This window comes from Mus musculus, chromosome 19 (assembly GCF_000001635.26).
Source record: "Mus musculus strain C57BL/6J chromosome 19, GRCm38.p6 C57BL/6J".
NCBI classification, from domain to species: domain Eukaryota; kingdom Metazoa; phylum Chordata; class Mammalia; order Rodentia; family Muridae; genus Mus; species Mus musculus.
In genome coordinates, this window is record NC_000085.6 from 10062336 (window position 1) to 10075457 (window position 13122).

The 13122-nt window shown below is 49.6% G+C and overlaps 1 protein-coding gene across 1 annotated transcript in view; it reads right to left on the minus strand.

Moving 5' to 3' along the window:
• Positions 1-429: 429 nt before the first annotated feature.
• Positions 430-13122, minus strand: part of Fads2 (fatty acid desaturase 2) — a 38739-nt gene continuing 26046 nt past the window's right edge. The window contains exons 6-12 of the mRNA NM_019699.2: positions 8229-8289; positions 7937-8013; positions 4180-4277; positions 3917-4013; positions 3267-3346; positions 2351-2476; positions 430-1979 (exon numbers count right to left, since the gene is read on the minus strand). Coding sequence (NP_062673.1) covers positions 1928-1979; positions 2351-2476; positions 3267-3346; positions 3917-4013; positions 4180-4277; positions 7937-8013; positions 8229-8289 — 591 coding nt within the window. The 3' untranslated portion in view covers positions 430-1927. The remainder of the gene's footprint in view (positions 1980-2350; positions 2477-3266; positions 3347-3916; positions 4014-4179; positions 4278-7936; positions 8014-8228; positions 8290-13122) is intronic.

Genomic DNA, 13122 nt, shown 5'->3' on the forward strand with positions numbered 1-13122 from the left:
TGATGGCTCTTCTGACACCTCTGGAGTGACATGGCCCTTTGAGCCTGTTCCGAGATGGATGCAGCATGGGTCCAATTGCAAGGTGAATTGGGCAGGTACCTCAGGTGCAGATGACTCTGGCTTCCCAGGCTGGAGGTCAGACCAGGGCGTAGGAACTGTAACCAGGGCTGGAACGATATAGACCTTCCCTAGGCTGTAGAGACTCCACATGGGCACAGCAACACAAAATAAAAGCCTCAGTCTCCAGACCCGTCACCGTCCTCTTAGAGAGAGGACCAGGGAGGGTTCTGTTCACCACTCGCCTTAACAGTCAGGCCCTGCTCTTGTGGGGCAGCACCGCCCTTCCTCCCAGACCCTGCATTACCACACCTGTGACATCAGCATACAGGAACACTAGCCATCCATTGATCTTGCTGAACTACAGGCAAGTGAGAATAAAATTACTTTTTTTTTTTTATTTCCCAAAAAAGTAGAGGCGGGGAACAAGATGATACAAATGACTGCCATCTCCTATGGGTTCTCTGCCTCTGTGGAACAATACCAACTGGTCTCTCTTGGCTCATGGAGTCCTAGAGGGCTTGCCCTGTGCAGGCCCAGCCTTTTCCTCCAGTTTACATATTGGTTGGTTAGTCCAGTTAGACCTCAGAATGACATAGCGTGGGTCCCCTCCTGCTATAGCCGACGTCCCCCCTCCCACCTGCCCTCACATTTCCCTCATGCCCTCAGCCTCCTCTTCCCTCTACACTCCTGCTTGAGCCTCACTGGGTACCCCCAACAGCCCTCCTGAGACCTCACACCCTACCCTGTTTTTCCTGCCTTTCTGATAGCAGCAACCTCAAGCCACAGCGTATACTGTGGCCTTGAAGGCGAAGCCTAGCTCTACCTGAAGGGCAAGGGACATCTAGTAAAGATGGATTGTCCTAAGACCCAGCCAGCCCTCTGCTACTCTCCTATTAAGAAGAATTCTGTAGGAAATGTTAACACAACAGCTAAAACAAACAAGCAAACAAACATCTGTAAAGACAGGGATGAGCCAAAAAGAAGCCAAGTGCTGGCTAGATTGGCAGCTCTATCCTGGGGAGAGCTGCTCAGGGGCTCTCCTGCAAGGTCCACATTCTCTAGACCAAGCATCTGGAACTGGCCAGAGGATCTGGAAAAAGATCTGATCCTTCTAGAATCTTGGGCCTTTTAACTCAGAAGCACCTGACTGTAGTGGGAGAGGTTAAAGTTCCAGGCTGGTCAGTCCCTCCTTCAACCTGGCTACTGCCTCTCCTGAGCCCGCACAAGGAACACTCCCTTTGGTTTCTGGAGTTGGGTAGATGATGAAATAGAACCTGTACAAACCCTATGGTCTGGAGTTGTGATGGTGGGCATGAGAGAACTTTTCCTTGGTCCTCAAAGTCTAAGGTGGTCCTTGGCAGCTGGAAAGAAGCCTCAAGTACCAATCCCAGCCATGGGAAAGACACTCAGAACGAAGCATGTCTTCACCCAAATGACTACACCATAATGCTGACAGGGAGTGTAGAGCCAAGTCCTGGACTCCTGTTCCACAGGCCCCCAGAGTGTCTGTGGGACAGAAGGGGGTGGGGACTAGGCTGCCAGGAGCAGAATCTCATACCAGGAATCTTTAGGTGCAGAAGTTAAAGGCAGACGCGTAACCACCTGAGACAACCACCTCTCCGGCTCTCTGGGAGAAGGGACTGGGAGGCAGAGGGGATGGGGTCAGGGCTGACAAAGGGGGAACTCCATGAGAATGGAGTAGGTAGGGGTGAGGGAAGAGGAATAACAAGAAAGGATGCAAGCCCGGGGAATGTGAGGCAGCAGACACTTCAGTCTCATGAGAACCCTTCAGAACAAAAGCCCTCCCCTCCCTCTGGCTGTCACCCAACAGTGCCCCTTTCCCGAGGGTGCCCGGAGGACGGCAGCTTCATTTATGGAGGTAAGCATCCAGCCACAGCTCCCCAGACTTCTTCAGTGAACTGCAAATAGAGAGAGGGGGGCAGGGCTCAGGAACCAGATGGAAGGAACCTCGGCCTCCAGGCAGTGAGACTTGTGGGAAGTCATGTTGGGGCGGCAGGTGCTTCCTCTCAGCTACTGACTAGGGCTCACCACTTACCACAGGATACCACAGGAGCTGTGGGCTACTGACTAATACACCCCAGAGAAACCCCTGGGAAAGGAGAGAGGGGAGGTCCTCTTCTAGCCCTGGGTAGACAGGAATCCCCACTGTGAGCTAGAGTCCCTACTGTGAGTAAGGCCAGCCATGTGCCTCTCACCTCCTCAGCCCCACCTCATCTCTGGCCCCTTCCAGTGCTCCAGAGCTTCAGCCCTTGTGGAGCTCACCCCTCACCTCACAATGTCGATCAGGGCCCTCAGCAACGGCTTCTCCTGGTATTCAATGCCATGCTTGGCGCAGAGAGACTTCACCAGTGGGGCAATCTTGTGCAGGTTGTGACGTGGCATAGTGGGGAAGAGGCTGGGGGAGCAGGTGGGCAGAGTGAGTGCAACCCAAGACCCATGTTCTCCACCTCCTCTCCAACCCAGGGAGGCAGGCAGGGCTGAGGTCCTATCTTAAACCAGGACTAGACTGTGGCTCCTGCCAACTGCCTGAAGATGTTACTGGTGGTGTGTAGAGGGGCAATTTATGAACAGGGGCACTGCAGAAAGCCGAATTGAACAGCCAAACACAAGAGTCTTATGTTAAAAAACAAAAAGAAAAAGGGTATCAGGGCTCACGCCCCTGGCCTCATCATGTGGGAGGCCAAGGCAGAAGACCTATGTAAGTTCAACACTAAGCCAAAAAAAAAAAAAAAAGGAAATGAAAGAAACGGATGGAAGATGAGAAGAATAAGAAAAGATGAGAGATACAGGAAGAGGCAGCAGGCAGCAGGGACCCTTTGGGCCCCTGTGTACCAGATATGCTATCTAGCTGGTCCTCAGTTTCCCAGCCAATAACCAGGCCCCTTATAGGTCTGCAGGATAGTCTTGTAAGCTTTCTATATCTGCAAAGAGGCCACACGTGAAGGAGTGCAGTCCCCAGGATGGCCCATGTGGCACAGAGCCTGGACAGCAATGCCTCCAGGGCACGCTGATCCCAGAGCCCCTCTCCTGCCCAGCTGTGCTCTAGGGTGGGGTGGTGGTGGTTTTGCCAAGAAGAGAAGATAAACCTCATGGCACCCTTGGCCTGTGGGTTAGTGGCCACTGCCCTCCCGCTCCTTGTCTCCCCTCTTCCCCCCACACCCCCAACATTGCTGGGCTGTACTCACTGGTGCTCAATCTGGAAATTGAGGTGCCCGCTGAACCAGTCATTGAAGAAGGACTGCTCCACATTGCAGGTGGCTGCCAGCTGCAGAGGGGACAGGGCATCAGTGGCTGGTGTGTAAGAACAAAACCAAAGGACCTGGACTTACCCCATAAAGGTCACCTTAACCAGGGTTTTAGGGCCTCTCTCTAGGTCATACCATTCTAGCCTCACCCTCCCAGACTCCCCAAGTTTCCTCTGGTAGATTCTTATCACTCCTTCCATATTTCCTTCTGTGTTGTTTTTAACTTATCCTGGCCTTGGACTCCTGATCTTCCTGTCTCCACCTCCCAAGTACTAAGATTATATTATGGGTCGCCACATTGAGTATATTGGGTGCCAGAGATAAGACCCAGGATTTTATGCATGCTAGGCAAACACCAACTGAGCTGCGTCCCCAACCTTCTACCCTCCTTTCTTGCTTAACTGAGGCTGCCACACCAACTGAGCTGCGTCCCCAATCTTCCTACCATCCTTTCTTGCTCTGAGGCTGCCAACAGGCACCAAGTAGCCCTAGGGAAGGTTTGTATAGCCCTGGGTCCACAGAGGCAGGGTGCAGGCAAGGACATGGGACAGCTTTCCAGGGCCCCCGTGACTACCTCTGCCTCCCCTCACCTGGCTGCTGAACCAGTCCCGGTAGTGATCAAGATCAATCTCCATGACAAGGTGGTTCATCTGTGTGACCCACACAAACCAGTGGCTCTCCAGGAACCTAGAAGACAGCAGAGCTCAGTGCCGAAGCCTCAGGGTGGGAGATAGGCAGCCACAAAAAGCCACTGTACCTACCCTACCCCCATGGCTGGTTCAGGGTTCACATCACAGCCCCGGCAAAGCCAGTGCTCTCAAAAGCACAGGGTGAACCAGCAAAGTTGGGGTACCTGATAAAGTTGAGGAAAACCAGGGCTCCCAAGATGCCGTAGAAAGGGATGTAGGTGTAGAAGAAACGCATATAGTAGCTGATGGCCCAAGCCAAGTCCTGTAGGGTAAATAAGATTAGACTTAACCTGCCCCACCCTCCTTGGCATGGTGCAGCTGACCACAGGGGCATGTATATACACAGCTGACACTGCTTGTCACAGGTGTTCATAAGAAACCACAGCAGACTGCTAGGAAGTTGGACACTGTGCCCAGTCATACAGTTGCCTCAACCACCTCTTTGCATCGAGTTTGGATGTGAGTTTCAGGAAAGAAATGGGATCTTGACTAGCAGGTAGCCAGTAGGTCCAGAGGATTCTGATGTGAGCCTCTAACATGTGGCCAGGTCACTGGTCATCCTTGCCTTGCCCCTATTCGGGCACCTGGACTTCCTTCCTTTCTGGACATACCCCAGCCCTGTCAGCGACCCAGACTAGGTCTCTTCTCAGGTTAGATTCTCTTCTTGGCCCCTCTCCTCTCATCACTTTGTCTGCTTCTCTTTGGTAGCAAGGTCCCAAGCTTGAATGACTCCCCTAGGAAGCCTCTGCCCTCTGTCACAGCCTCACAAGCAGTCATTCTGCTGAGAAATCCACATGCCTCCATTTCCTCTGCTACTCAAGCTGTGTGTCTTGGCTGGGCCACAGCAAGAGCCTCCCTTTGCTCTCCACCTGATGGTCCTCATGCATCCAGGGCAACTGATGACCTGTAGCAGATCCCAACTCTTTGCTACAACCCCCTCCCCTATAAGCCAAGTGGCCATAGGCCACAGGCTACAGGCCCCACAGGTCCTCTTGCCTAAGCTCTCTGCTCCTCTCTCTAGACCTTTACACAAACTTTCTGCAGTCAGGAGTGCTCATAAGCAGCCATGCTTATGCAGAAGCTTATTTCATCAAGGACCCACCTCTTTGAGGCAAGGGAGACCCCACACAGAGGTGCTGGTGAGATGGTTCAGTGGTTAAGAGCACTGGCTACTCTTCCAGAGGACACAGGTTCGATTCCCAGAACCCACACGGAGGCTCATGGCCATCTGTAATTTTACTTCCAGGTGACCTAGTGCCATATGCTGGCCTCTGTGGGCACCAGACAGTGCACATGTAGACAAAACACATACACATGAACTTAAAAACAAAACAAAAGATCTTAAAATGACAACAGAATCGGGCACACCGGTGTCTTAGTTCAGATAGAAAATGAAGAACAAAACCAAGATCACATTAGTGAAGACATGGCAAATTCCAGAACGATTTAGGGGACAAGGGTGGCCCTTGTTCAGTGCTTGCTTGGATGCAAGAAATTGAAGCAGGTCCTTGGCGTCATTCCAGGTTGTCAGAGTGCTGCCAGCTAAGTAAGAAAGGGGGTGGGCACCTTGGGAGGGCCAGTGTAGGAGCAGTTACAACAGCCAGGAGTGGCTGAATACGACGTACTCAGATTTAGGTGGCTGTCGGGGACAAGTGAAGCAGGCACAGCAGTTCTACTTGTCCTTTGATCATCCTTACTTTCTCTCCTTTTTCCTTCTTTTTTATTTTTTATTTTGGTGCTGAGTTTGAACTCAAGGTCTCATGCATGCTGGCAAGCACTCTGCCACTAAGCCACATGCCCAGTCCCACTTTAATCTATTGCATAAGTATGTATGTGTGTATATTGTGTGGATATGCATAGGATGTGGTACACACACACACACACACACACACACGGCTTGGGAAATAGAGGCAGGAAGACTGAGTTCAAGGGTAGCCTGGGCAACATAATGAGAGCCCACCTCAAAATTAAGTAAATAAAAGTATGGAGAGCCCAAGAGGTGAAGGATTAAAGGTGTGTGCTATCACACCTAGCCTTTGATGGGGCTTTAAAAGGCTAAGAACATCCACTAAGGGCCTATGCACTTGTCCGTTCTCTTCTGAGGGCAGGGACCATGTTTTCATCATAGACAACTCTTTGCTCATGGTGAGTATTCCTTAGAGCTTACTCTACCATGAGGTGTACAAAAACCACAACTGTACTTCTATGTAAACCCAAGTTTACCTTCTCAAACCTATACACAGCCTGCCTCCCTCCATGGAGGTACCTCTAAGCCTGCTGTTTTGGGTAGAAGCATGCCCTCTGTGATGGCTAATCTTGGTTGTCAACTTGACTACATCTGGAATAAACTAAAAGAATCACAGAAGAATGAAGCTTTTGCTTTTCGATGCGTGCCCTCACTCTTGCTGGCAAGTTCATCCACCTTGTTGCTGTGGCATTCCTTCATCGGTGTTAGAGCCTACTCTCTAGGAATCCTCTGGGACTCTAGCATCAAATTGGGACTTCTGAGACATGCAGATCTCTGGCTTTTCTGTCAGAGACAGCCATTGTGCTATTCTGACCACTGTCTGTAAGCTACTCTAGTAATCGTGTGTGTGTGTGTGTGTGTGTGTGTGTGTGTGTGTTCGTTTTATCATTTCTGCTCTTTTAAAACTCTGACATACCTTCCCAACTCATACAGTGACATCTAACCTCCAGCAAATGACAACATCTTTGAAAGCACAGTCCTTGCTAATAGAACTCATTAAGACAGCTCATTCGGATAGGTCCTAATGCAGCAGGACTAGTGTCATCCTATAAGAAAGGGACAAACTAGGGGTTCAGCTCAATTGATAAAGTGCTTGCAACTTTAATACCCAAAACCTCCATACAAAAGCTAGGCACAATGGCACACACTTGTGATCTTGGTGTTGGGGAGGGACAGTCAGGCAGATCCTGGGCCTTGCTGGATAGTCTAACCTAATCTCTAAACTCCAGGCTAGTGAGAGACCGTATCTCAAAAGAGGTGACACCTGACATTCTTGTGGTTTGAATGAGGATGCTCTCACATAGGCCCCTCTAGTGGAATGCTTGGTCCCTAGCTTGTGTAACTGTTTGGGAAGGATCAGGAGATGTGGTGTTTTTGGAGGGGCTGTGTCACTGTGGGTGGGCTTTGAGCTTTCAAAGGTTCATATCATTCCCAATTAGCACCCTGCTTCACAGTTGTGTCTCAAGATGTGAGCTCTGAGCTTCAGCTCCAGCTTGCCTTCCTGCAGCCATCTTCCCTGCCATGGTGGTCGTGGACTCTCACTCTCTGAAACTGTAATCCCTCAATAAACTCCTTCTTTTACAAGTCACCTTGGTCATGGTGTCTCTTCACAGCAATAGAAGAGTAACTAAGACAGTCATCTGGCCTCCACATGCACACACATGTAAGCACACCTACAAATTTACATGCAACCATAGACACACACACATACACATTAGAAAAACAGGGGGACATCTGAACACAGATGTGGACAGGCCCAGAGGGAAGATGATGTAAAGAGAGACAAAGAGAACCTGGTCACCTACCAGTCAAGGACAGGGACCTGGACCCCTCCACCTTACCCCCCAGCCCGATGGCAACTGATTTTAGACTTTGTGAGAGTGAGAAAGAAAATATGTTTCTATTGCTAAGGTTATCCACTACTGGTGGGCTAGGTTAGCCTCTTGTCACACTGCCTTCAGGAACTTTCTAAGGAACTCTGCAAGGGCAATGGTTGCCAGGTGTCTTTAGACCTGACATGCTATGGCCTTCTTGGCTCTGGTGGCCTCAGAGACCGTTTCTTCCCAAGAGTGACAAAGCAGCTACACTTTAGGGGAGCTGTCTGGGGATCCACAGGCAGGGGCAAAGTGCCCTAGTCACGCTACCCCACCACCAGCCGTCACTTCCTGACTTACCACCCAGTCCCTGCGGCTGATCATTGTCATGATGATCTGGTACTGGAAGTACATAGGGATGAGCAGCGGCGGTCCGACTGAAGAGAGAACATGTGCCTGTCAGAGAGGAGCCTGGGAGCCTAGACGATGCTTAACTGGGCCCAGAGGTGTTTCCACAAGCTGACTGCTGGCTCCCCTCTCTTGAATAGGTTTGCAATCATTTTCTCAGTTTGAAAAGGGTATGAGAGGAAGTGAGCCAGATGGGCATGCTGTGGTGAGAGCAGGGTTGGGGCCCTCAGGCAACCATACTCACTCAGGAAGAAGTATTCATGCTGGTGGTTGTAGGGCAGGTATTTCAGCTTCTTCTTGCCATACTGAGGAAAAAGAGAGACAGTGAACACCAGAATCTGGTCCCCTACCTCCAGCCCACTTTATGCATCGACCTTCTCAGCAGAGACCTTGTCTCTTTCCAATCTACCTGTAACTGGGTCCAACAAGGCTAGCAGCTGCCAATTTCCTTGGGCTTGGCTGCTCATGCTAGCATTTTTATTAGAGTTTGGATCAGACCCCTGGCCTTGGCAGCCCAGTGACCTATGCTCAGCTACCTGCCCTCAGTGGACCAATTAATAAATGCCTAACAGAAAACAAAACAAAACAAAAAAACAGAGAAAAGATATTTAGTCAATGTGGTCACATTGTGAAGAAAAAATAGGGATTAAGTAAACCCTGTCACCACCACACCCTCACCCATTTTTTCTGGGGGGGGGGGGTCCTAAAATGAGGTTTTGGTTTAAATCAAAAGCAAGAGGTATATAGGACTAAGCAGACCTGGTCACGTGTGGCTCTGCTCATCACCGACCCATCTGTCTTTGTTCCAGTCTTTCGTGTAAGGTATTCTGACAAGTTCTCAGAATTGTGGGAGATCTCTTTCTGGGAGACAAGCTGTGCCTCTGGCTGGCACTAGGCGTCAGCTTTTCCTTCTCCCAGCATGCAATTCCTGGGGAATTTCCAATTTCTCAGGGGACTATTGTTCAATAGTCCGCAAGCCAAAGGGATCAGGCAGAAGCTTCTATTCAAAATAAGTTCGTTCCTGCCAGCTCTGTGAGGCCAAAACCTTGGCCAGCCTTCAGGTTGGTGGCTGAAGTTCAGGTTCACAGTTAATCACTACCCAAGGCCGTGAGAAGTATGCCTGCTTTGTGTTGTTTTCTTCTGCTGTGGTTTTATTGGGAGTACTGCGGATGGACTCCAGGGCCTAACCCATGGTAAGCAAGTCCTCTACCACTGAGCCACACTAGACCTAGCCCTTGGGGGCATAAACAATAAAAATGCTTACACAAGCCTAGGCACCCCATGGGGAGCTTCTGGCGCCATCTTTATTCCTTTTGGGAATAACAGAGGCTCCCAGGTCTCCATGGAGGTGCTCCCTGGAGACTGTTAACAGTTAAGAGAACCCAAACAAGGACCAGGAATCCTTAACAGTCACCGTCCTGGGAACATCTAGTCTGTGAGATCTTGTGTCATTTCTATGGGCTAATCACCTTTCCCCAGTGGTTCTTGACACATGAGGAAGCCAAATGGACAGAAGAGGCCATACAGGGCTGGAGAGACAGATCATCTGTTTAGAGCACTTATTCTTCCAGAGGACCCAGGCTTGGTTTCCAGCACCAACATGGTGACTCATAAGCAACTATAACTCTAGTTCCAAGGGCTCTGATGACCTCTTCTGACCTCTGTGGGCACGCTGCACTCATCCAGTGCACAGACACACGAGCAGGCAAAACAGTTATTTAGATAATTTGCATGAAATGAATGAAAGCAGCAGCAGCAGCAGACACCTTTTCATCCCAGGGCCCAATCCCCAGGGAGCAAGCAGCGCAGCCACCAGCTGTGGCTCAGGAAGCACCTGCTCTGCTCCTTGCAGTGCTGGGTGGGGGTGGGGCGGGGAGGGTAAGCTGTAGTGACAATTTTGGAATTTTGTTTTGTTTAAACCAACAGCACAGCAATAGGGCTGGAGAGATGGCTCAGCAGTTGAGAGCACTGATTGCTCTTCCAGACGTCCTGAAATCAATTCTCAACAACCACATGGTGGCTCACAACCATCTGTAATGGGATCCGATGCCCTCTTCTGGTGTGTCTGGAGATAGCTACAGTGTACTCATATACACAAAATAAAAATAAAATAAATCTAAATCTAAAACAAAAACAACAACAACAAAAAAACAACCGCCCCCCGAAATATTATAAGATTAGGTTTTCATTTTAATTCCAGGTGTGAGATATTGGGCTGCTTCAGACTGTACACAGCAGCTGACTATGATTTGCCTCGTGCTCTAGCAAGGGTGTGATTTTTGCCAGCTGCAGATAGTTTCTGCAATTGTGGGACATTTGGAATTCTGGAGACTTTTCAGAGGGTATGTATAAATGCTAGGGCCCTGAGATGTAGGGTAGATTGTTGGTTGGTTGGTGGTGGTCATTGGTGGCCACCATTCATTAAGTAATCGTATGCAAAGAAGAAACAACAAGAAGTTAGATATCCTGATGGCAAAGATCAGACTTGCCCCAAGGAACTCAATGCACCCAACCAGCAGGAAGTAGCCGAGCAATACCATTGCCTGCTTTCCAATCCCTGACTTTAGTCAGAGAGCTCTTTTCTTTTGTCTCTATCCTTTTTAATTCTCCTATCTAGGCTTAGGGGTTTGGAGAAAAAGGTGGAAGAAAGAAGAACCCACAAAGCAGCACAGACCAGCTACAATAAGCCCATGTTTGGAGTCAACAGATCCAAACTTCTTAAACGCTGCTTCTTGCCAACACAGAGCCCATGCAGGTTCCCAGGCCTTTCTGAGCATGCTCAGCTTGCAAGTCATTTAGTAGTTAAGTGTTGCCAATGGGAACTTGGACATAATGACAAGCTGACTCCGGGACAATGCTACCCTTCCCTCTCCAGACCCAAAGATTTATGTCATCGCTGTTCCTTCGTACTCTCTAGGGTCAGCAGAGCAAAATTAGTGACAGAAGGAAGAAAATTTGGATGTCTCCTAGGCTGACACTTCTGACCTCCAAGTGAGAACATGGAGTGGGACGTGTATGTCAGAATCACAGAGGTCCATGGGTTCCCACAAAGCAAGGAGTGTGGGCAGGAACAAAGTCCAGCCTGTCCCCAGAATGTGCATCTTGGTGCCAGTGGCTATGCTCACACGCCTGCTGAAGAACAACCAGAAATGATTCCTTTGTTCTTTGAGGCCTCCTGTGCCTTGGCAAGGATCTCATGATTTCCCAGAAAGTATGTCATGTACACTAAGTCTGTCATTAGGGTCAGACCTGAGGTTAGCCTTGGAGAGGTCAGAGCCAGGGAAGCCTCAGAGGGGCCTTTGATGGTTTTACAGTAAAGAGAGGAGATGTGAAATGCTGGCACAGAGGAAAGATAGACACACACGCCTAAAGTGCCCAATGAGTGGGGAGAGCAGCAGCCTAGGCAAATGTGTAGACAGGCCCTGGGTCCTGCTCTGACCACCTCCCAGAAGCCAAGGAACTGGCATGCAGGCCTAGCCTTGGAATACAGGATTCCTAGTCCTCGTAGCCTCCCTTTCCCATCAAATTCAAGCTCACAGTTTATCTGTTCCTGCTTAAGACTGTGCTAGCTAGTTTTATGTCAACTTGACACGAGCCAGAATCACTGCAAAGGAGGGGGTCTCATTGAGAAGATGCCTCAGTAATATTGGCCTATCAACAGGCCAGCAGGGTATTTTCTTAATTGGTGATGGATGTCGGGGGCCCCAGCCTGTTGTGGGTGGTGCCATGCCTGGGCAGGTGGTCCTGGGTTCTGTAAGAAAGCAGACCGAGCAAGCCACGAAGGGCAAGCCGGTAAGCAGCACTGCTTCATGGCCTCTGGGCCTCAGCTCCTGCCCCAGGTTCTTGTGCTGCTCGAATTCCTGTCCTGACTTCTTTCAGTGATGAACTATGATGTGGAAGTTAAGTCAAATAAATCCTTTCCTCCCCGACTTGGTCATGGTGCTTCATGGTCATGGTGCTTCATGGTCATGGTGCTTCATGGTCATGGTGCTTCATGGTCATGGTGCTTCATGGTCATGGTGCTTCATGGTCATGGTGCTTCATGGTCATGGTGCTTCATGGTCATGGTGCTTCATGGTCAATGGTGCTTCATGGTCATGGTGCTTCATCACAGCAATAGTAACCCTAACTAAGACAGAGTCTGAGCATCAAGAAGAATCTTCAGACCAGCAGACGTCAGAAGGCCCCCTTAAAGGACCACTGGAGGGAGTTGTCAGGGGAGACCATTTGAAGGCTGTGTTTCTGTAGCAAGTATTGTTTCCACTGGTTGATGATCACTGTGGAGGATGGCTGAGACTGTAGGGCTGCCTCCAGTTGGTAAGCATTGTTGGTTCCCACATGTGCTTTTCAGCATCCCAGACTGACCCACCTACATGGCCAGGCCACCCCAGGCAGTGGCAGGTCTCAGTGCCAGCCCCTATGGATGCTCAACCTTAGGGTTACAGGAACTCAGCACTGGAAACAATTCTCCATTAAACCAAACTGCTTAACCTCCCTGACCTTTGAGTTCCTTGCTGCAAAGTGGAGGTATGATGTGTACTTCATAGGGATTCTAAGAGCCCACTGGATGGATGGTGAGAGAATGTCAATTCCAGTTTCATCTTCATGCACAAAATGACGCGCTGACATAGCACTGCATGTGTGGCCACTCAATGTCCTCTGAAGGACAGCTACAGAGAGGTGTGTTAGGGTATGGCTGAACCAACTCTCTTATCTAAAACTCATTTGCATGGTTAATACTGATTGTCAACTTCCTGGGTGATTCTAGGTTGAGTTCATTGAGGTTGGAAGATTCACCTTAAATGCAGGTGGCACCATGACATGGCTTAGGGTCTTAAAATGAAAAAAAAAGAAGAAGAAGAAAGCAATGTGAACACCAACTTTTATCCCTCCCTCTGATTCCTGACTGGCTCCCCTTGAACTGTAAGCCAAAGAAACTCTCCCTCCACCAAGTTGCTTCTTTTCAGTCAAAGCAATGAGAAAAGAAACAGATATGGCCCACAAAGCACAACCTGGTCTTAGGGACACCAGGCCTTGCCCTCTGATGACTCTGAAGCTTGTTTTACTTGGCCAATAGCTTGTTAAGTCATGAGATTGAAGAAAGGATGGAGAGAAGTGTTTTAGAATGCAGAGCTAGG